Below are 20462 nucleotides of genomic sequence, written 5' to 3'. Positions count from 1 at the left end.
AAAATCCAAGATGGCTGATTGGTCCCAAAATTAGCATGACACTTCTAGGGCCCTAGTGAAACATACATATGAAATTTGTGGCAGACCCCTTCAGTACTTTCTGAGAAATAGTGGTAACAATTGTCAACTGCGAAATCCATATTGTTTTTTCATTCAGTCTAAAAATCGGAATGACACTCCTAGGGCCCTAAGGGATCCTCAAACCTTCATATGAAATTTGAGACAGATCACTTCAGTACTTTTTGAGAATGTGGTAACAAACATCAACTGCCAAAATCCAAAATGGCTGCCTGGCGGCCATATTGTTTTTCTAACACTCCTAGGGACCAAGGGAACCTTGCATGTAAAATTTGAGAAATATCCGTGCAGTACTTCTTGAGAAAAAGTGGTAACACGCATTGTTTATGGACGGACCATGGAGGAAAGGCGATTTCAATACCCCACCATCTGATGATGCTGGGCTAAAAATGTAAATAATTATTTGTTTGTCTGATTTTCCGTCTATTTCAGTTCATTGGCTTCGAGGCCACCTTAATTCTTCTTTTTTGAATTATATATCTGGGTCAACGCTTGTTGAAATTATTAACAGCCCATCCATAAAAATTTTGGCACATTTCTAAATAGTCATTTTACAGGTATGTAGTGTATCAGGTATACATATGCATGTTATATGATTAAACTTTGACATGTGCCAGATTAACTTGAATTAACATGTTTAATATCATATTGGAGCACTGGTTACTTCAATCCTAGCTCCAGTTGCTACATCATATTTGTATATATCGTATAATTGCATTGATTTTGACTATTACAACTGGCGCCAGTATTTATCATTAATACAAATATCTAATCTTTGAAGTTAACAAGTATATTTCAAATTACAAAGATACATACTTTATATATCTGGTTATTGATAAACAAATTATCATTACTGCAGTTATATTCTGGGCATATAGAAGTACATTTTTGTTCATGGTTATCATGGATTAATCATTTTTTTTATATGTGTAGATCTATTGTGTATAGGAATATAAACTACAAATTTTTGAGCGAGTTTTCAGCTGGAGAAAAGACAGCTAACTTATACCGAACTTTATTCAAATGATCATGTATGATAAAATACCTCACTTTGGTGCCATGTACACGCATCTCACTTTTAACATACATTTCTTGATCATTATACGTTTACGCTGTAAATGAAGCATAATACACATCTGAGGAGCCATATTCGATATATGTGGGAAAAAATGTGTCAAACCTTTAAGATGCTCCACCGCCGACAAATGGTATTATTTCACAGGAGCAGACGATTTAGTATTTTCTTCAGTAACAAAAAATTACTTACTTTACACCATTACCCACATTGAAAAGTTTTAGCTTCTAGTTCTACGTCAAGTTAAAAATATGAAAAATAATTAATTGCATCACGAAAAAAATCTGACGCACTATATTCTATATGGAATGAAGTACTGATTGCACATGCACCAAAGGCAAAATAAAAAAATATATATTTGTGTTAATTAGACATGTATACACAAGATTGAACACCAATTATTGTTCAAATAATGAATATCATTTATGCTCTGTCGGCAGTGGAGTATCTTTAAGGAATCCTAGTGTACATCTCAGCAGAGTTTGTGAAAGCTTTATGGGACTTTAATATATAATTGTAAAAAGGAGAAAAAAAATAAGAGGCTGGTTTAGCAGTCTATTCAAAGTCAGGATAATAAATTACATATTCCATATAAATAACTTTTGGGAAAGTGAGAGATAGAAAAAATGAAACAATTTGAATGAAACACCTTTATTCCACTTGCATACAATTTCCTGGACATAAACAATAGGAAATTATAGTTAATTTTTTTTTTCTTTTCAAAAATAGTAATAATATATATCAATACTTGTGTAAACTATCACAAATTCCCTTCTGGTTGGAAAGCAGAAAAGAACAACTAATATAATGCTGAGTATATGTATAAAGAAAAGGCTGATTCATGCATTCTTTACATACATCACCAAACCGAAAAGATGATCTGCAGTTCTGACAGATAGCCCAGTGTTTTGTTTCCCACTTTTTGTACAAACGTAGATATGTAATCAATAATAAAAGATACGTTGCTATAAACAATGTCGGTAAGTACACAACTCCTGTTACGATCTATACATTGTATATATACATGTACTGGCTGAGGAAGGGCTTTTGTTCAAGGCCCTGCACCTTTCCTCAAGGACTTGATTGACATAGTTATCAAATATATCAGCCAATTTTTTATCCAATTTTAAAGTTTTCTCAATGCTGCTTATTTTAGATTTTCCAGGAGTTTTTCTTTTACTTAACTCTTTCACCCTTGAAAGTTCATAATGAACTATTCTAGTCATTAAATAAGTTCAAACGAGTTATACATGCCATTGCAGTCCTTGATGATGAGGTAATGGGCCTGAACTATTAATAATAAAGTATTAACATCATACTGTCATGTAAATATTATGTAAAAGTTGTTAATGGAAACCCACCTCTTGGTATCAGAAAGATAAATGTACAAAAGTCTGTTAAAATATTACCGATGATATGCACTTTTCTATCGGTGACAAAAAGGACAAAAACACCTGGAACTGGATCACAGACAGCTAAACACAGAACCAACTTACATGGGACTTTGTAAAATGTCTTAGATCAGATTTTTGAGAACCAGCAATCAACATTAAATTCTTTTTCCAAAAAAACAATTGTTTGTTATTCACATTATATAAACAAAAAGTACATTATTTTCATATAAATGTAAAGTGACAAGCAAGAATCGCATATACACCAATATGTTGGATTCCTGTCATGGAATAGAGAAGAAAATAAATCACAAAATTCGTTGTTAATATACCACACCTTATGTAGTTGCCCCATTAATTAAAATTACAATTACCAACTGTAGCAAGTTTTATACCCTCTTATTATACAACATTATAATATAATACATAAATACTTTCATCTGCATTCCGAGATTAAATAGAAGAGATTTCCAAACAGATTTGCATTTAACACCATTTTCAATCCTGATGGGGAATGGAACTTTTGCTTTACTTTCCCAATAGCAGTCAGCACAAGTCTGACTTGTTGAATAAGGTGTGGACTCACAGGAACATATCTGTAGTAGGGAAAGTCAAATGTCCAAAGTTACCTCGTATATCTGTTAACATTGTATAGTAGACTTAAAACAGATCAAAGAAAAACTATAGAAATATATAACTGGAATCAAGTCACTTCACTTCATTGAAGAAGCGAATATTTATCGGAGTATTAACCAGGCAACAGGAACTTCTATATGCCTTCACTAGTACTGATTCCCAACTTAATATGACACAGATAATCTAACATCAATGTTCTTTTTTTTTTAATTATTTATTTAAAAGGCATTCCTTTGTTTATTGACAGTTTTAGGATGCCTAGATGAATCTAAATGGGCAATTTGCTTTCCATTCTGAATATTGAAAACCATAACCTTCATATAAATACTGCATTGGTACAAGACCCCAAGTAATTGATTAAGCCATAGCCATTTTCTGTTTAAAATTTAAACACTTCCCTGATGTGTAAATGAAGGAATGTCCTTTTGTCCAGTGCCTTTACTGGGAATTAATTGAACAAGTTATCCTATATACTGGAGATATTGTAGATTTCCTGAGCTGAACTATAGTATAACATTGTGTGAATGGTCACACAGTTCGGTACTTATCATAACATGGCCACTAGATGTACAATCTTATGTTAGACATTGCCTGGTATGGACAACAATCAGTCTAAAATCTTGAATATATCTAGTTTACTTTTACCTGTGAAAACAAATGACATTTTTTTTTTTTTTTTTAATTCTTTGACCAAACTGTTACCATTATTTATGTATAGGAAACCTAACAGGATGTTAACTGCTTGGGTATGGCAAATAGAAATAAACAAACTACTGAAAACTTAAGCTGCATGTATAACCTTTAAAGCATATTAATATACAACTGGAGTGACATTCAAGACCTCATAAAATATGCAGTATCAAAAATAACAATATTAATCTGGAAAACCCTACCAAAAACTTATTGCATGTATTTGTCATGTCACTTATTTCTCAATAAAGCAACTGTAAAAGAAGCCACGCTGAAATAGATTTACAAAAGCACACCACAGTCCAAGCAAGTCCACAAAACGCCAAAGCTGAAGAGGAAAATAAAGATAAATCTAAAGGATAACAAAAGAAATCATTTGTATTGATCACGGAATGCAGATAAAAGCAGGTTAAAATCAATAAAAACATGGTACTCCCTGCACAAGTTAAAATCAAAAGTACGCAACGAGAATCAGCCTTGTATTAGTTGTATATATATCAATCTAAAAATATGCTCCAACCATCCAGGAATTATGTGCAACTGACAAAAAAAATCAATGTATAATAATAACCAGACTTGTGAATTAATTTGTATATCATTGCAAAGTCATTTACAAAATTGAACAAAAAAACTAGGAATGGCAAAACATAAAAGCACATGTAATTTTTTTAACATTTTTTTTTCATATTATTTTTTTCACTTTTTTCTTAAATATTAATAATGGATGATTTGAAAATGATAAACCATTCCCCTACAATAAAACACATCATTAATTCCTGAATGTATTATATATTGTGTTAAACAGAACAAAGCAGCCTTATTTGGCAATAAACAATCAAAAATATTCCAAATTGGAACTCTCTTGATGTTTTCTTTACGCTTCAACTCTAGTGGCATCATACCTACATAAGATATGTGCAGGCCTAGAACTGCCCATCAATTTTAGCTACATGTCAATAGATTCCCTTGTTAGCCACTATTGTAAATTAAAATCAGGCTCATTTAATACAATAATTGCTGTACATTTGTATATCTATGTATGTATATGGCGGTTATTCCACTCGGAATCGATATTGGTTGAATACTAGAAAAAATAACATTGCAAAATATTATTTATATATAATTGTATATGAAAAGTGTAATTATAATTAATAAAGTATTTCAAAAATAATAATAAAGAGGATGAAAATTACCAAATAAAAGAAACACCTAACATTGTTCACAATATCTGACCGAGCAACATGGATGACTGATCGACATCACACTAAATACTGAAAAAAGAAAGAAAAGAAAAAGAAGAAGAGAAATCAACCAAATTAGTGGTCTAACCTACTCAATCAACAAAAGTTTTATTAAAGAGAAAATATAATTGTAAATAATGATTGACCAAAGTCGGACTAAACATGGATTAAATGTAAACACATTAATATAACTAAAGCAAGAGAGGAGTGACGGGGACATAAAACAAAATGTTTTACTAAGTACAAAGAATTAAAATAATAAATCTGGGTAGGGGAAAATTTGCCAAAATACGCAAACAGTATACAATATTTCAAAGGCAGAGCACCACTTCTATTCAATAAAGTTTGTATTGTAAAAAAAGTTTTGATATTCCCTGTGGACCCGAGTCATATCCATGGAGGGTTACAATGATTATCTCTACTGTCCTCAATATCAACATTTACAGTATATACCAAGTAAAATTGTCAGCTTGCATTATGATGAAATGGAAAATGTATCAACAAGAACAACACTGGGACATACAAACTAAAGATGACATTTTATGCCTATTATATATACCCACTGTATATAAAAAACATGTTAATCCTTAAAATTATTACAATATATGGGGAAAGCACTAAATCTTTAATTATTTATAACAATGGTGCATAACTTGCTACAATTCAAAAATTAATATCTTTTTAACATTTTATTAAGTTTACTGATATGCAATCTTAACTATTGAAGATTCCTCTGACAAAACAGCTGGCAGCTCTTACAAAATTACTTCAGCTCAGCTCCAAATTAAATTAATCTGAAAATTTTGAATTAGAACTCAGTTACTGGAATACATTTTCAATACTTTGTATTTGCTTGTTGTCTTTTCATTTGTCAAAGTTCAAACCGACAATCTTCATAAAAATTATACAATCTGTTACAGGAATATAAGTCATTTTTTTCTTTTTAACCTTGCTAAAATTTAGCATTATCTGTGGTAGGAATCCAAGTCATTGTTTTCTTTATCAGCTCCTTGTGAGCTTTAGCACTGCTTAATCCAGCATCAAGATGCCAATTTGTTTTGCTGACAGGAATCAAAAACATCATTCACAAAAAATATATCAGAGACAGTTTAAAAATCCAACATGTAAACATTTCATGTATATTGTGTATATAAAGAAAAATATAATAAAAATTAGGAAAATATTTGGCAACATATTTGTTTGCAATACACAGTTCTTTTCCAAAAAGTTACTTTTTACTGTTCTTAAGACAGTTTTTTTTCTAGTGTGAATACAATCTATGAAGTTTAAATTCAATTTCATATTTCAATGTCTACCAGTGGTGACATTTCTGGAATCCAGAAAGAAAGATTTGTGCAATGCAGACAGGATCAAAAATGCATACCCAGGAGTATTATGCTGATTAGTGGTATTACTAACAAATCACAATGGCAAGAATATTGCAGTTAAAGTTATTACTTTGATTCACTTTCTGAGATCCTTAATAATGAATGTAAAAATCAGAGAGGGTGTTGTAAAGTTTTTATCCACAACATTTTTGTATTACAACTGCATTGTATTTCCCCCCCAAAAAATTGACCCTCTTATTCTAGTGAATGTAACATTTTAACATATAAACAATACTCATGGTACATAACCCTTTTTCTGTGCCCCGCTTCACATAACATACCATTCAAATAAAAAATATATATGTAATCTTGATTCAAAGTTAACAAATAATAAAAAATCTCCTTTGGGCTTATTTTGACCAACAAAATATCTCTGGAGATTGCAGTGAAAGGCCCAATTTTTCAACAAATGTCTTTATGCATCCAATAATGACACATTCAAGTCTTTACTTACACAACATCGTTCTAACAATACCTTGTTCTTTTCAATAAGTGCTTTCAAACTTGAACAGTGATCTGTTGAAATATTTCCCACTTTAAAAGACTGCAATCTTCAGAGAAAAACAGATTCATCACATATTAGTAAGAATTTTCCTGCATAGTTATTTAATATTAACTGAATTATTGATCTTATTTTCAAGTTACAATATGTCAGCATTCTAGCATTCTTTAGACTGGCTGACTTACAGGAGTACCATTGTTTTGGAGCGAGGTATAATATTAATTATACAGTATTAGAGGTATGTTATAAATATTAATGTTGCCTGTAGTGTTAGGCAGTCTTCAGAAATTGAGCACAAATAAAACAAAATTTCAAAAGTTGTCCATATATATTGTGTCTGAAAATATCTCCGAATACAAAACAAAGGTTACTTATTCATCTATCTATATATATACCAAAGTATACATTACTGTAATAATATGTATATATATATATATGTTATATATCTCACTCCCTCATTCACACGATCTGCTACACACAGGCTCACTAGCACAAAACAATATAGAATCTATTAGATACTGGTCCCTCCAACACTTCGCAATATAGTTACTCAATATGTGAACAAAAATCAGCAGGGTCAATTATTACTAGCTTATTGCGATTCATTTTCACTCTCCATATTTTGATTTAACAGCTGTATATGTAAAAAGAAATTAAGATATACATAAAAAAAAAAAAAATCAAAAATCAAATTTTCAGGCCCTTACTCTGGCGAATATCTCTCATTTTTCCAATTTATATATAATTTTTATCATGGAAAATAATCGTCTTTTTTATTTATTTAATTAATCAAGCTTGATAGACAAGTGCTTTGAATGCCTATAAAGACCCTGCATAAGAACAATGGGAGATATAAAATTACATATAACAATGACTATTTAGACCAAGACCAAACATATAATATCAACATGTATTATTACATATATATGTATATAGGATTTTCAATCAAATCTGTAAATGAAAACGACAGGAATAGAGAACAAATAAAAAAAAAATATGTATAATTGCAATTAACTTGCAATCACATTGCTGTTAATGCTTGCAAGGTGCTTTCCGTTTCATCATATGCAATACCGACAAATCTTATGATCACTAGATGGCACTTTCCGGGTCAAAAGAAAAAAAAATAACTACAGGACAAAAAATGCTGCTGAAAATTACCACAGGTTTATGAGCAATTCAAAAAACCTGCCCCAATAACAACAGCAAATAAATCAACAATAATTATAACTTTTTTTTGTTGTAAATTACCCTATTTACAATAATGTGAAAGATTCTTGGCAAAGAAATATGCAAACAGTTATTCACATCAAACACCTGAAAATTCAGGGATAGGAACAATCAAACATTGTTAAATGCAAACTGTCAAAATTTGAAAGCATTCGAATAAAACAATTTCTCAAAACTCTTTTTTTTTTTGTACATTTGTAACATTCTAATACAATTCTTTAAACATTGAAGAACATGAACATTAAGACAAATATCTCTTCAAAACATGAAAAGCTCGTTGTAACCACTAAAACTAGATTGTCATATAATGAAAAGTTTGAAACAATGTGAGACTAAATAAGTAGATTGTAAAAATGTGCTCAAAAGGGAGACACATTTCCATTTTTTTTTCTAATTAAATTTAAACTGCAGTCAAAAATTAGTTGGATAAAATATACATCCGGAATACCTTTGGAGAAAAAAAAAAAGAAAAAAAAAAAGAAGAAAAAGAACTTAATATATTTAATTATCACCATGTAATAATGGCCCTTGGGTTACTAACGGCATGAACCCAATATAGGAATAATTCAGTAAACAAATCAACAATATTTTGATTATGATACCATATACTACAGTATGCATAATGGTGGGTACATACCAAAGTGTTAATATACATAATAATAACCATGTATGAAAACATGAGCAATCTGTAATCTATATATAAATGTAATATAACCAGTTAAAAAGTATACAACTAAGACATATACATATATATCTTTTAAACATCACCATTCAAAATATGTGATCTCATTGTAAAGCCATCATTTTTTAGGATGAACACAGATAAAATATAACAAAGAAAAAAAATCATAATCCCTTTAAGGCACAGCAAAAAACTGGTCATGTTATATCATTAATAAAGGGTCGAGTATGTGACTAGAGATAAGCTTGTGTTGTATACATAATGCTCTATATTCTAAAGCCATCCATAAATAGCTTTGAGCTGTCTTTGTATTTTTTTTTGTATTTTTTTTAATGCATTTTTCCCCTACTTTTTAAAAACTTATACAGTGTAAATGTGTGATTTTCATTGCTCAATGAATCTGATTACATAGCTAATGATTTTACAACGATTAGAAAACGATTTTTATTGTTAGTAAAAAAAAAAAAATAATAACAAAGGATGCTCCTGTAACCCAACCCTGCAAATTTGCAGGAAGATTTCAAGTAATACCTTTCATTTTTTCTGATTCAAAACAGGACCGGGTTATCAAAATAAACATGTTACTGTAATTATCTGGAATATAAACTATAATTGTTAAAATGAAAAAAGGGGGAGTAAATGTAAACTTGAAAAATAAACAAAAACAAAAAAAGGAAAAAAATCATTAACATGTGGCTACAACTACTTATCATGGGTGTATGTTGTAAACAACACCCAACACAGCAAAAGCTGTAAACTACAGGATATCCGAGCTGTTCTCGCTAATTCTTAAGTAATATACAAGGTGTTTAGTACCAAAACATGGTGGTTATTCTTAGCAAGGGTCACCACATAACCCTCTGAAGTAATCTTCAGTCCACAGCAACGGCTGACCTTCACATATGGACACTCAAATTCCCCGATGAGAGAGCCATCCCTCTGGAAAACTCCTACATGGAAACGGTTACCATGACTGTCGCCGATTAGGACATCTCCAGCATCGCTGATATCTATACCGTTTGGATAGTTGGTAATATTCTCACAGCCAATACGACGAACAAATGCACCATCATCATTGAAGACAACTACACAATGACCCTAGTAAAACATAAAATATTGTTTACAAACTGAACTCAGCTGTATAAAGCATGAAAATAACTTTATTCTAGGTTGTTATCTCAACCATAAAGTCAGCCATGAAAACAGAACATCATACCTATCATCAGGACAGTAAAGTTATCAGACACACAATTTTATCAAAGACAAATGAACCTGTAGAAGAATAATGCAACTAATTACCTTGAAATCACAGACAAAATACTCCTTGCCACTTATTGCTATGTCCGAGGGTTCTCTCATGTAGTCACTGCAGTCAAACCATTTGACGAGGTCTCCAGTCTCAGCAATGCAGAAAACTGTTGGAGAAACACTGTCCACTGCAACAATGTGCCCTGAAAAGGAATTCACCATATTACCTTTACAAAACATAATACCAGGTCAGATTACATATACATATTAACAGGTGTCAGACTGCAGACAAAAAAATCCAGAGTAAATAAATAATTCAAACACATGATATCAATGACATTTTGATCTTGCAGCAGACAATCATAGATTCAATACAACCTAGATTGTCTCCGACAGTCTTTCCCCAAATTTGAAATAAAACCCTAAATTTACCTTGCGAAGTAATGGCCAGTCCAGCAACAATGTCAATATAACGGATCGCTATCTTCTTGACGAAATGTCCATTGCGAGTGAACATCTGCATGCGAGAGCGTTCGTTTCCACGATCGCATACAACATATTTTCCACTGCTTCTCATGACTGCAATCTTGCGTGGATACCAGAGCTGTCCTTCTTCCCTCCCTGAACACAAAAATAAAGATATAATTGTTCTGAATTTTTGTTACAGTAAACTATCTAAGATATAACTGGTAATCTAAAGACAATTTTGATACCAGAATTACACGTCTTGTCTGCACTGTCATTACCTCATTGTCATAATCTGTTTGAGCTGGAGCACAAGACCTTGGTTGTGGCAAATAAATGGATTTTTGATCATGAAGTTACTTTTCCACTGATAGCAGCAGAAGGAAATTTTAATTGTTTTGGAAAAAGATCTTGGATGCAGTAAATTCACTAGAAAAGCCTTCTACATTGAAACTTTATTTACATTCACCTGCCTTTCCATTTTTCTAGCACCTTAACAACTATATATACAACTTTATGGAATGACAGAGACAAACCTAACTTACCTGGGATACCAAACTGATATTTGAATTCACCAGTTTTCTCGAAAACTTGAACTCTGTGATTGTTGGTATCTGCAACAATGATGTCTTCTTCCATCCCCAAACAGAATCCATGTGGAGAGTTAAACTGTCCTTTTCCTGGACCTAGCTGTCCAAATTTGCACCTGTACAGAAATGTTTGGTAGAATTTAGTGGAGAAATGAAACACACTTTTTTTTAAGATTCAAAGGGCTTAGGGCTATTACAGAATTATACATTTGGGAAGAGTGGTTGGCACTTGTATTAAAGTTTGATGCCTCAAAGAAAGTGCCTCCCACCCTTCCAATAGTTTGGAACAGCCCTTTACAATTTATTTCAAATTGATAAGACAATATATATATACTTGTTTGCATATATATTAAAAATATTTTTTAATGTCTATGATTGACTTACGGTTGACTTTCAAAACCATTAAAACTCTCAGCATCACCATAAAGTAAAATATTTTAACTTATGAGCATTCATCACAGCTTTTGGGTTTTATAACTGAAAATGAACGTAGTAAATGAACTGATGCATATTTCATCTGATCACATGCAATGTATCACATATTCTGTGTGAAGTTGCAGCCCGTCGAAAAAACGACAACAAAAAAACACTGACCTGATCTGCATGGCACTCATTTTACTGCCCCTGCGTACTGGTGGTGGGTAGCTGACGGATGTTCCAGTTGGACTGACACTGCTTACACTTCTTTCAGTTCCAATTGGGACTGTAAAATTAATACATATTACTGAAGTTTCATTTATATCATTGTATATCATATCAAGTTTCTCAAAATTAAGCATAAGGATTAAATGTAATATTCATGGTATTAGCATCAAATTTTCAACTTTAAGGTGTAAAATTTAAATTTACAAACTAACAATGAGACTTTCGATCACTAAAAAAATTATGGCCATCAGACATAAGTTGCAATCAGAAATTTAGGTCAAACATAAAACTGTTCCTCACTGCAGCATTACTATAGAATTAGCACACTCTGTCACAGTGAACAAGACTTACCTGGGGGGTTCATCATGTTGCCAATGGTACCAATGCTGTTGACACTACCGATGCTCCCCATGCTGCCACTGGCACACATGTTACTAAGTCCTCTGCTGGGGTTATGGGACTGATGCAGCATGTCCACAATGGAGTCGAGTGTTGGGGTCTGAGACCGCGGGGTTGGAGGCTGCTGCTGCATCATCATGCCAGCATCTGGATTGATGGGTGTTGGTGTCCCTCCACTAGAACTGGGTGGCAGACCTGATAATGTATTCATTTTACAAGGTTATTACCCTAGTGACACTACCACTTTACACTAATGTGTTATAATCATCCAGTCCTATCAGCAGGTACAAATATGTGTCTATTTGTATGTATCTGATAATTCCGTATTTATTGCCACTAACGAAAAAAATAAATAAATATATATATATAATTACAAAATAAGCAAAAATGAAGTTCTATCCACTAAAGGGAACCAACAACATACAAGTAGTACAAACTTATATTTATACCTTGATTACTGAACCCAATGGGATGAAGTTTGGCCAACGCCTGGATGTTGTTTAACATTGGTGCACTTGAGCCACTGTTGTTGCTGGCAGTGTCGACCGATATCCCGCTATCAGACATGGCTGGGCTGTGGGAGTTACGGGACAGACTGACAGGTTCCTGGCAGGACTGGGATCCCCCAGTAATGGCTGTGGCCATGATACTATGTCCTCCTGTCATGTTGGGCATGGGAGGCATGCCCGGTATACTGGTCTCACTCATGGATGCTGGAGGCATCATCGGACTCTGGATGAATTCAGAGGAAGGAGGGATCAATGTGCGATCAAATTTGTTAAGGCCTAACAAATTGCTTGGATTCATGAAGGTTTCATTTTCAAATGAAGATGTCAGCGATGGTGACTGTTGTTCCTCAACCTGAAGAAAAATAAAATTACAGTATAAACTAAGTGAAATAAAATTACAGTATAAACTAAGTGTTCAGTAGAATTACAGTATAAACTAAGTGAAATAAAATAACAGTATAAACTAAGTGAAATAAAATTACAGTATAAACTAAGTGAAATAAAATTACAGTATAAACTAAGTGAAATAAAATTACAGTATAAACTAAGTGAAATAAAATTACAGTATAAACTAAGTGAAATAAAATTACAGTATAAACTAAGTGAAATAAAATTACAGTATAAACTAAGTGAAATAAAATTACAGTATAAACTAAGTGAAATAAAATTACAGTATAAACTAAGTGAAATAAAATTACAGTATAAACTAAGTGAAATAAAATTACAGTATAAACTAAGTGTTCAGTAGAATGCCATTAGTACCAATCAAAATTTTATCATTCCATCAACATTGATTGTGCAAGATTTTTCTCATGTGTTTTAGACAAAACTATTTTACCCCAAACAATCTTCTAATAAAATTGAAATTTAAAGTCTGTATTTTAATCATTATTTGCCTATCTTATCCTGATTTTTTTAGATGCAATCATTATGATTATGTATCTTTCAACTTTTGTTGGACTTGTAGTTCAGCCCCAAGTAACCTTGGTTGAAGATGAGCCATAAAAACCAAAACAAAGTTTTTATTACACTGGATAATAGAACAATGTCAACATTAATTTCCTTTTCATTCAAAATTTTGTCATTGCAAAACCAAATCCTGACAAAGAAAATTAAGCACAAAACTGGCAAAGTCATGGAAACTTTGTTCAGAACAAACCTTTGCCTCTGGTTGGGAGAATGAGCCAAAACAATTCTTCACAGCTTGTTGGAAGACATCTGTGTCGGTGTGGAATTCGATGGATATAGCCACATCTGGTATGGGAGTGTTGTTTATCAATGACAGAAGCTGAGATGATATCATCTTCTTTAACAAAATCACTTGCAATCCATTTCCATGCTTTGTGACCATCTCTGCAAATTTGCTGCCATCTTCAATTTTATCCACAGTCTTTTCTAGGTTGTGAAACATGTCCATGATTCCAAGCTCTTGCTTTGAGTGCAAATCTTCCATTTCTTGAAGTAAATCATCCTGTGAAAATAAATTATCAAATTGACCCTAACCTGACACATGAAAGCCTAGACTGAATGGTGACATAACTATTAAATATTGTTACCTTAATCCACTATTTCACACTGTTACATATTGGATACTGCCTTGCACATGACAATCAAATATAGTGAACTTATCTATTTGTTACCTTATAAATAAACCCAGAGGAATTTTCAGCATATTCTTATTTTCCATTCTTACCCTTCTCTTCTCGAGCATTGCTTTGTAGCTTTGGAATGTTTCTTGTATAAGCCCCTTGGCATTGTCACGCTGCATCTGAAGCTCACTAAGGCCATTCTCCAGAGTACTCGAGGCCTCATCACAGAATTTTATTTTACTCTTGCTCTCTGTGATCAGGTTCTGGATTTCATCAAAGAACTTTCCCTCAATGTCATTTATTCTCTCAGAGAAATGTTCTGGAGCCTTGTGGTCTGCCAGTAAACATTCATTGCAAATTGGCATCTGAAAAATGTTCAATAGCCATGAAATAGTTTCAGTAAATAAAATGTTGCTGCATTCCACAAAATCACAAGCAACCCCATACAAATCAACACATATGATTTTTAATTAACTCATCACTCATTTAGCTTTAATGTTCAAACCTAATTATCTTCTCTGCAATGTATTCCTTTAGCAAACTTAAAACCTATCCAATTAACCCGAAACTGGAAAGGTTGTTGATTTGATTTCATGGAAATATATAGAATTAGAAAACAATTTAGTGAATACTGAAAAGTTATTAATTTGTTTATGATAATATCATCTGTGCCAAGGACTTTGATATTTGGTCACAAAATGCTTTTTCTACTGGACAGTCACTTAAAATTAAGGGGTTTTATTTATAAAAGTTAGCTCCAAATAACAGAAGACTACACAGCTGAAGTTGCAAGATCAAACAGCATACCTCACATGTACTGCAAAAATGTCTCATGGTTTCTGAGGTGTGTGAGGGACAATATATTGGTTTGTGGATTGGAAGTCCATCTCCTTTTTGTATTTCCTCAAAAGAAACCACCTACAAATAAAAAAATACAGAAATGAAATATAAAACTGTGAATAATTTTGTTTACAAATCAATATAAAAATTGATTTTAATTGATCTGATGTAGAGGATCTTGTATCACTTAAATATAAAATTATACATTAAATATTGATAGAAAAATCAAACAAGTCATTGCCTAATATTTCCAATGTAAAAGTTGAAATGTCTAAACATTCCTTTTACTGTAATACAAAAGAAATAGATTCTAAAAATAACAAACCTTGTGATTATCAAAGCATCGCATGAACTGGTGAGCCGTCACACAGTTAGTGCACAGGAAGTTGGCACAGTCACTGCACCTGGCAACTGCCTTCTCCTTGGCCTTGCAACTAGTACAAACAATTTGCATGTCCTCAATCGAGGACATCTCCAACAGATCTACTGTAACATAATCTGCTTGTAAGTCCTCAACTCCCTTGGTTGGAACTTTTGTCTCTTGTTTGCATGTCTGGCACTTGATGTACCCAGACGATGCATCTCCTCCATCTGTTGGCTCTTCCAGTGATTTCTCTAAACATGCCTGGCAGAATACATGAAGACAGTCAAGAACCTTTGGCTGGTTAAGTTTTTCTTCACAAATAGGACAAGCATGTTCCTCAGATTCTAAGCTAGGTAGAGGTGAAGCTATCGGGGAGTCTGTGGGTGAATTTTCCTCTGATGCCAACAAAGTAGCAGCCATGATCTTTCAATCAGTATCAATGTATTCGACAACTGAAAACAAAAACAAATTTGGGAAATTACTGACGGAATTTATAGTTATAAATTGATATTTAAAAACAAGAGCTGTTGGAGAACAGCAAAGCTCGCCTATTCAGAAGAAGTTGATGTTCAATGCAAGTATTTACTATTTAAACATGGAAATATGACAAATTAACAGACTCAAAAAACCCCTAAAGGGCCCCAAATTGGTTGTATTATCACGTTCAGCATCCATACACATTAGGAAAATAAAATCATAAACATTTCTGATGACTTAAGCTTAAACAATAGACAAAATAGAAACTTGCTCAAAAACTTTAACATGGAAATATGACAAATTAACAGACTCAAAAAAAACCTAAAGGGCCCCAAATTGGTTGTATTAATAAAATCTTTAATCGATTATCAGCGATTAGTTTCATTAATCTTTTCGCCTCCGATTCTTCGACTAATCGTTTCAGCCCTAAAATTTTGTATAATGTATCTATCATGATGTAGAAATCTAAGTCACTTTTAAAAAAGAAGCATTTCAGTAGTGTTAAATATTTTAAAAGATGAAAGAGGGATTGGGCAAATATTGGGGCATTTAATAATCAGTACAAATTTATAGTAATACAGTACCTTACAATGATTTTTGTACTTAATATCTACAAACTATCTAACATGAAATGTATTAACAAACTATCTAACCTTAAATGCATAAACAAACAAAATGATTCTGGATTTGAAATACCACATCAAGTAATTCACATTAAAAACATTATATCATACTGTGACAACTGAAAGGATGTGAATGAAAATATTTTAAAACACTTGACATGTCTTACTGTTTCATCCCTATAGCAAGTATCTGCTACTCCAAAGGGCAGTAAATGCATTAGCTCAAATGTGGGTCGAGATTCCTTATTTAACAGAAATTTCAGACAGCAAGAAAAAGAGCTAAGTTATGTCACGTGTTGCTGTCAAATAAAATATTTTTCAGCGTGAAGAATATTTAGCTGCTTATTGTATTATTCTATCACCAAAGTCAATAAAACACCGCCATTTCTGATCTATTTTCGTAGACGATTATGTCCTGATTTAACCTTGACCTTTAATCCTCCCCTCTTTTTATACCAACATACCAAAAGTTGTGTTTACATCATTATAAACGTGTTATCTCCATAGCATTACGATTAAACAAATAGAGAAAGCTTTTCTTGCGATAACGGCGCAAGCGAATAGCTTGAGAATGGACTCGAATATTCACATTATCCATTTTCGTTTCCGTGTGCTAAGGTCATATCCTAGCACATTTCCAGACAGGTGGACATGCGCGATGAAAAATTGTCTGCCATGGCTACATCTTTCGTTATTAACCGAAATACTTTGTTACGACATCTGAATACACAGTATAGCAAACAAACCTGTTAATAATATTGCACTTTACATCCTTTACCAGGAAATCGGTATCTAGTCGGTGTTTTGAACGACCTAGGGAAACGGAAATGCGCCGTCCGTTCTCGTCAGCGCGTGCAAAAATTCCATGCTAGACGATAACCAAGCTGTGCGAATATGGAGCTGAATGACACGATATTAGCATTTTCTAATCAGTTGTGAACGCGTCGGCATATACAAGTACTTAGATGATAAAACGTTTTAACCTTCCATACAATATGAAGCATATTTTTGTAATAATCTGTCTATGATCGGGTCAAGATGTGTAACATGTGGGATCAAAATTCCGCAGCTACTTCACAGAGTTGAAAACGTATTTTGTAACGACCGAGACAAAAAAATAAAGCACTTATGTACATTTTACTTACATGGAATGTTGAAGTATCAAGTCATCAGCGAAAAAGTGTGTGTTCATGACATAAATCACGTTAAATTCGTTAAAATCTGCCACGCACTCAACAGACTTCCCGCCATCTTCGCCTACTTTGCCAATATTGACTAGTTGGGTGTACTGCACATGCGCATGAATTTGGCGGGAATATTTCGTCTATGCCATAAATGCATTTTAGGTAGAAACTCTTCTACAACTTCATCAAATTAACATTGAATTAAAATGTTCTAAAGAAAAATACAAATATTTATAAAGGGTAAATGGCAAAAATGAAAGGTCAATACAGTATAGGTCTTAAGTTTTTACTCTTAGTGTATGTGGGGAAAGTTACCTAGCCAAAGTCTCTTTTTGATAATGACCAAGGAAGTATCACTTATCAGTTCTTTTATTGACCAATGATACATTAACTGAGCATTTCCTATATATCACTTGAACACGATTTTGGGAAACAAAATATACTGTCATTATTGATGCTCCAGGGGTTACTATCACTGACGTAATTAGGCCTATCCATCCCTAGAGTAGACTATCTCATAGTAAAACAGGAGGCAGCCTAGGAGCAAAAATCTGACCAATCACAGACCAGCAGAGACTTCCTTTCAGTTGAAGATTACAGAGATAGTTACGCCCGACTTCAAAGCCACGCAGTAAACCACAGTGTAGATATCGATTCTTTTGAAGTACATCCAAGGACAAAATTCAGCCGAAATTACACCTGTCTTATGTTGCCTCATTTTTACTATTACTATATAATTATTAGATATATGTAGTCCAGGAGTGAATACAGCAAAAGTGATAGTAACCCCTGGAATATAGAAACTGATGTATTGTATGGAGCTTATGATTTATTTGTATTCATGCTTTATTGGCGTAGTACTTGTAAATTGGAAAATAGTTTGATACTGCGATATAATAATTGTATACTACATTTAGGAATTTACCACATTACATTATAACGCACCTGTATCTAAAATTAGAATTACGCGAGATCAAATATTAGAATCGGCTGGAATTCCTCAGCTAATTATCGATATTGTTATACATTTATGATATAGGTATGTTACTCAGTACAACTTAAATATTAAACACAGTCGCACACAGAGGCTATACTCTGTGACTCTAATATCACTCACCAGTAAATATTTCACGCTTCAATAACCCAGACTATACCGATATAAATAATGTAATAGCGACCGCGATATCTAGGTCATCACAAGGCTTTATACACAGGTATATAAGTTTACAATCGCTGAGCTTGTACATTAGCAGAAACTTTAACATATGTATATAATATATAATTATATTTCTGATTAATATAAACTTATATTCATCGCTGGAAACCCCGAAACACATCCCTCCAAAAAATAGATAATAAAATTTAAAAAAAAAAAGAAAATAAATACAAAAATAGAATTTAGACGTGTTGCTGGGACTGATCAGTGATCAATAAACAATAATTGTTGAAATGAATTAAAGGTTATCACAAATAGCAAAATTAGAATTGTTACACAACTTGGTAGATAATAATTGCAGATTAATAATTAATATTCTGACAAGTGTGATAAAAACAACAAGAATGCATTCATGATCAATTCGTTGATATTCAATAAAAGTACTAATGATTGTATCTGTATCGTAGGCACTTAGCAAATGCAACATAAAATAATGGAAACATATTCTTAAACAAATCCGAAGTATTAGTAAATAAATTGTAAATGCATTAGGAAATATATTGGACCATTTCTTTTCGCTAAAGGAATGAGGTGATGATGATGGTGGTGATAACGATGGTGATGTTGATGATGATGATGATGATAATGGTGATGATGATGGTATTATGATAATCATGATGATGATATGATGATGATGATGATAATGATGATGAAGAAGAAGATGTAGAGAATAATGATGAAGATGATTGTGTAACTTAAGTCTAGAAGACGAAGAAAAATGAAAATATGTTATTGTGTTTTATTAATGTATCTGTAAAATATAAAACAAAGAACAAAAAACTGAAAAACAAATATTATATAATTGAGAACATTTCTAAATATATTTTTAACTGCGATGGATTTTATAACTTTTTCCAACGATGTTCGAAGAGCTTATACTCTGTAATCACAGGCATTTGATTCTATAATTATATATACACACCTCTGTATGCATCTATGTGTAATAAATACCAGTATTGCATATTCTTGTATGTGTACAGAAGTGTCAACTATGGAATCAAAAGGCTATGCTGTAATATTACTTTTTAATTCCAGCGTAACCTGATTGAAATGGGCCATCACTACCACAGGGATATGACAATTAGTTAACAGTTTATATCATATAACTTTGGACTCACCAGAGTGCCCTTAGACAATTTTAGACGTTTTAGAGGTCTACATAAAAAGATCGGAAAAATCATACTCTACATAGTACTATAGCTTATATGGTAAGTACTATGTAAAGTATGATTTTTTTTCTGATTTTTAAACTAGACCTCTAAAACGTCAACAAATGGTCGTATGGCACTCTTAATTTCTCATACCCATGTGATAAAGGCTAATGTTGGACACTGGCGAATGAGTACAGTCAAGCTGTTGAGGTTATAATTTACACACGACATACCTGTGAGCGGAAAAAG

At 32.6% G+C, this 20462-nt stretch overlaps 1 protein-coding gene across 3 annotated transcripts in view; it reads right to left on the bottom strand.

Moving 5' to 3' along the window:
- Positions 1–1788: 1788 nt before the first annotated feature.
- LOC138328016 (brain tumor protein-like) overlaps positions 1789–20462 on the bottom strand; it is a 24782-nt gene continuing 6108 nt past the window's right edge. Inside the window, exons 1-12 of one of the 3 annotated variants that reach the window (XM_069274586.1) lie at positions 17808–17945; positions 15524–16014; positions 15166–15276; positions 14463–14723; positions 13929–14240; positions 12710–13121; positions 12213–12455; positions 11811–11919; positions 11172–11332; positions 10594–10782; positions 10213–10364; positions 1789–10011 (exon numbers count right to left, since the gene is read on the bottom strand). In XM_069274586.1, the coding sequence (XP_069130687.1) occupies positions 9703–10011; positions 10213–10364; positions 10594–10782; positions 11172–11332; positions 11811–11919; positions 12213–12455; positions 12710–13121; positions 13929–14240; positions 14463–14723; positions 15166–15276; positions 15524–15982 (2718 nt within the window). In that variant the 5' untranslated portion in view covers positions 15983–16014; positions 17808–17945 and the 3' untranslated portion in view covers positions 1789–9702. Of the gene's footprint in view, positions 10012–10212; positions 10365–10593; positions 10783–11171; positions 11333–11810; positions 11920–12212; positions 12456–12709; positions 13122–13928; positions 14241–14462; positions 14724–15165; positions 15277–15523; positions 16015–17408; positions 17487–17807; positions 17946–20462 lie in introns of those variants that run through there. The other 2 variants (XM_069274588.1, XM_069274587.1) reach the window with 2 other exon arrangements.

Source organism: Argopecten irradians, chromosome 7, assembly GCF_041381155.1.
Source record: "Argopecten irradians isolate NY chromosome 7, Ai_NY, whole genome shotgun sequence".
Classification (NCBI taxonomy): Eukaryota; Metazoa; Mollusca; class Bivalvia; order Pectinida; family Pectinidae; genus Argopecten; species Argopecten irradians.
This window is presented reverse-complemented; position numbering and strand designations above follow the sequence as displayed.